Source organism: Mus pahari, chromosome 19, assembly GCF_900095145.1.
Source record: "Mus pahari chromosome 19, PAHARI_EIJ_v1.1, whole genome shotgun sequence".
NCBI lineage: Eukaryota > Metazoa > Chordata > Mammalia > Rodentia > Muridae > Mus > Mus pahari.
This window is the reverse complement of record NC_034608.1, coordinates 88506601-88511365: the sequence shown is the minus strand read 5'-3', so window position 1 is coordinate 88511365 and position 4765 is coordinate 88506601. Positions and strand designations below refer to the sequence as shown.

At 38.0% G+C, this 4765-nt stretch overlaps 1 protein-coding gene across 2 annotated transcripts; it reads right to left on the bottom strand.

Annotated features, from left to right (window-relative positions):
• Nucleotides 1-135: 135 nt before the first annotated feature.
• On the bottom strand, nt 136-1333 carry LOC110336907 (DCN1-like protein 1). 2 transcript variants are annotated; one of them, XM_021219647.1, is made up of 2 exons: nt 800-1318; nt 660-716 (listed from the first exon to the last, which is right to left on the bottom strand). In XM_021219647.1, exons 1-2 carry the CDS (start codon nt 1316-1318, stop codon nt 705-707), a joined length of 531 nt encoding a protein of 176 aa, XP_021075306.1. In that variant the 3' UTR covers nt 660-704. The 2 variants fall into 2 exon arrangements, with proteins under 2 accessions (XP_021075305.1, XP_021075306.1); XM_021219646.1 differs by having other exon boundaries at nt 136-1333.
• Between the last annotated feature and the right edge of the window lie 3432 nt (nt 1334-4765).

The window sequence follows — 4765 nt, the reverse complement described above, 5'->3', positions numbered from 1 at the left end:
GTGGGGGGAGGGGTATGGGAAACTTTCGGGATAGCATTTGAAATGTAAATAAAGAAAATAATAATAAAAAAAAAATAAAATTCTATCCCTATGACACTAACATGCCCATGAATTTGAAAGCCACATATTTTGTTTTGTGTGTGTGGTGTTCATTATTATGTTTAATTCTTATAACAAACTATTTTCTGATGAAGACAGTATTGTGCTTTATGCAAGAATGGAAACTTCAAAATAATCACCATCAAGCTTCTATGACTTATGGGAAGACAGACTAAGATGGTCCACAGGTGTAAGATGAAATCCACAATGTTGGAATCATAAATTCTTAGAGTAGCCCAGACTAGAATATAAGCCCAAATCACCAGTAGAAGAATGGAGTATGATACGGTTCAAGATGTATCCTTAAGTTTTGTCTCAACCCTCAGTTTTAACTTTGAGGACTGATCTTCAGTTCAGTCCAGCCAGCAGAAATTGATTGTGCATTTTTCCATTGTATTTATTGTACAGTCTATGTACATTCTAGAAGGTTCCTTTAGTGCTACACTGTTGTACTTTTTGTCCCAGCAATTTGAGGTTGTGCAAATTCCACAAAGTCATCAATAAGAACAGGCCATGCTCCTTCTTCATCATAATTGCACATGTCATCTGCAATCATTGAACTGAAGTCTAACAGAAGATTCCATGTGTCTTTTGGTATTGATCGTTTATGATGCTCCAACGAAAATTTATTCCATAAGTCTAAGAATTTAAATCTTCCATTAAGCACTAAGTTCCAGTAAGCAGTGGCTATTTCTAGATCTAATCCTTTTTGTCCTGGATTCTTTGCAAAATTAAAAGTAAACTGGTAAAAATCCTTAAATTGTCCTGGTTCTTTCAATTCTTGTTCCATCTTGGGTATTTGGGGCTTTAGTTTTTCCATGCTGTCACGTCCTAACTCTGTCATGCCATCCATGAACTCCTGTTTGGAGAACTCACACTGTGTGGCTGCTCTGAACTTCCATGCAATGATCAACACTCTGATGCTGGCTGGATTGAGGGCCAGATCATCACAGAACTGCTGTATACTATTTATTCCAATTTTATTTTCATCTTGAGGGTTTTTGTACCTAGTATACAGTTGCTCTAACTTCCTCCTGTCCAATGATCCTTTTATACTCTCACGTACATAAAGTTCTGGATTTTGAAAAAAATTATTTGTTGTAACATCTAACTTCCAGTCATTTTGAGAAAGACAACTTACTGCAGTTGTCTCACTAGATTGTGTGAAGATCATAAACTGATGAGCTTTATCCTTCTGCAATGACTTCAACTTGTTCATGTTGGTGTCCTCCTGAAAGCCACATCTTATTTCAAACTACATAGATTGTCGTTAAGATAGAGTAGATGAAGGAAATAGATAGTATTGGACAATAGTAAGTAATAGAGTCCATAATTAAGCCTGAAGTCAAGTACAAAGTAACAAGTAGGAAGCATGGCCTATAGGGGGCACTTAACACAGGTTTCTGAGGTGAATGAGGTTTAGTCCAAGGGGAGGTCATGATTTCCAACAAAGCCCATAATATTAGAAGTCAGCATCTCATTCCTGACATTTCCCTATAAGTCAAAATTGATTGAATTGATGGTCCTTGAAAGTTCAACATCTTTGATTATTTTTGAATATGTTGACAAGGGGGAAAGTAAAAATAAGATCACTTGGTAAAAGAAAATTTATAGGGGTCAGCTCAAAAAATAGAACTGATTCAATCTGGCACATTCAGAAGAAATTTAATATGCAGTAATAGAAAAGCAGCAGGTCTAAGGGTAGTGGCCTGAGTCTTGCCTATTGCCACTCCCTCTGCCTAAGCCCCAGACCTAGGATGATCCAAACTCCTTAGAGAATAAAATCTGGACTTCAGAGTTCACCTTGACTTTGCTGTTCCTTTTCCTGCCTAAAGATACAGATCCTACACACTATGAATAGGGGACAATTCCATAGAATAACATGGAGATGGGGAAGTGTTCACTATGCTACACAATGACAACCAGGGTTCTTCACAGACTTTACAAACTCTATAAACTGAACAAACTACTTCACTTTGAAAAGACTTAGTTTCCTCACCTTTATGACAAGGTTTATGGTAAATGAGAGAAAAGGGACTAGACTGTAATGAGAAATGGTACATCAAGATAGCTGTCATTATCATTACTAGAGACATAACCCTTGAACTCAGTAACTTAAAATCTAATTAGAAAGCTAAATCTGCATTTGGAACTATAACTCATGGAAATCTAAGTTATGAATCCATTTTCTCTGTTCCTTGAATGATTTTCAATTTCAGTTTCTTTAACAAGTATTTATTGGCTATAACATATCAGATAACATGTCTGGCACCGAGGAAGTGCAATGCACATAGAAATAAAATAAAATGGCACATAGTCTCCTCATGAATGTTATGGCCAGATAGGTACAAATCTGTAGGTGCAGGTCCTTGAGCTTTGCAAACATAGCTTATTAAGTCATCTTCTATCATGTTTTGATTTCTTGTAATCCATTTAGTTATTTTAATCAAATTATCTGTGAAGACATATAACTTGGTAACAACTAGGCAAACTATCTGACTTTGTTTTGTTCAGAATGGGATAAACAAAGGAAGAGAAAGACACCAATTTCTCCTGGCCATAAATGAACTAGAACAAGTCAGATAGGGAAGAAAACAAAGGCTGGGCACAAGAGACTCTTTTTCCATGAAAAATTTCCTGGGCAAGTGTAACCAAGTTTAGAAGAATGGTAACCTAACTACATTTAGGCTGTGTTTTAAAGAAAGGGCCCTTTAAAAGAATTTGGAGGTCAATGTGGTATCTCTAAAAGCAAAAAGATAAGAACATGGGAACCACATTCCTTAGAAATATAGGCAATGATCTGAAGTGAAAATCACAAAGAACTCCAGTAATAAAAACTTGATATAATCTGTCTGATTCTGACATTTGGTTTTTGACATGTGCTTGTGTGTGTCTGGTATGTATAGATATGTGTATATCATGTTCACATGTTTGTGTCCATGCATGTAGAAAGGTCCTTGTGTGTTTCTGTGTGGAGGCCAGAGGTGGACACCTGAAATCATCCATCATTCATCTCTCTTCTCCTTATTTATTGAGACAGCCTTTCATTTGAATTCTATGTCACTGACTTGGCTAGTCTAGCAAGATGGTTTATCCTGGAAATCCTCAGAGCAGTAGGCTCGCAGATGGACAGCCACACTGATCTGGCATTTATATGGGTAATGGAGTTTTTAACTAAGGTACTTTTACTTACAGTAGTTCTGCATGACCCTTCCAATTCTCTTTGTATTAACTATCAGAGTCCATTTTTTTTCTTCAATGCTGCCTCAAGTGATACTGTGAGATTAAAAAAAAAGAAGACGAAGAAAGAAAGAAACTGAAACACCTATCATAGGTCTCTTTCCCCCAGGGTATTCAGGTTTCTTGGTTTTCACTTCTCTGTGAACAGCTTGACACAGGTCCTTCTTCATCTATGCTACAACCATGACTTATGCTAATTTTCCTATTTGCAGAGTTCCCCTCTATCAGTCACTCTTCGCCTGTAATACAGGGTAAGTATCAACACAGACAAGATTAATATGACAGGTTGAGTTAGCTCACTTTATCAACCAGAGCTCCAAGAGACAGAAAGAGCTCTCATATATGTATTCCACACTTATTTTTTTGTAAAGATGTATTTTTAATTTCTAGAGATATTGTTCAATGCTTAAGAGCATTTGCTGTTATTTTTTTATTAGATACTTTTCTTTATTTACATTTCAAATGCTATTCCCTTTCCTGGTTTCCCCTCCAAAAACCTCCTATCCCATTCCCCCTCCCCCTGCTCAACAACCCATCCACTTCCACTTTCCTGTCTTGGCATTCCCCTACTGGGGCACTGAGCCTTCTCAGGGCCATGTACCTCTTCTCACATTGATGTCCAACAAGGCCATTCTCTGCTACATATGGAGATGGAGCCAAAGGTGTACTCTTTGGTAGGGGGTTTAGTCCCTGGGAGCTCTGGGGGTACTGGTTTGTTCATATTGTTCCTCCTGTGGGGCTGAAAGCTCCTTCAGCTCCTTCAGCTCCTTCAGCTCCTTCAGTTCCTTCAGTTCCTTCAGTCCTTTATTTTATCCATTGGGGACCTTGTGCTCAGTCCAATGGTTGGCTGAGAGCATCCACCTCTGTATTTGTTAGGCACTGGCACAACCTTTCAGGAGACAGCTCTATCAGGCTCCAGTCTGCAAGCACTTGTTGGCATCCACAATAGTGTCTGGGTTTGGTGACAGTATATGGATAGATTCCCAAGTGGGGCAGTCTCTGGATGGCCTTCCACTCAGTCTCTGCTACGAACTTTGTCTCTGTAACTCTTTCCATAATTATTTTGCTCTTTCTTCTAAAAAGGACCTAAACATCAACACTTTGGTCTTCCTTATTCTTGAGCTTCATGTGGTCTGTGAATTGTATCTTGTGCATTCTGAGCTTCTGGGCTAATTTCCACTAATCAGTGAGTGCTGACCATGTGTGTTCTTTTGTGATTGGGTTACCTCACTCAAGATGATAGTTCCTAGTTCCATTCATTTACCTAAGAATTTTATGAATTCATTTTTTTAATAACTGAGTAGTATGTCATTGCGTAAATGTACAACATTTTCTTTATCTATTCCTCTGTTGAGGGACATCTGGGTTCTTTCCAACTTCTGGCTATTATACCTAAGGTTGTTATGAACATAGTGGAACGTGTCTT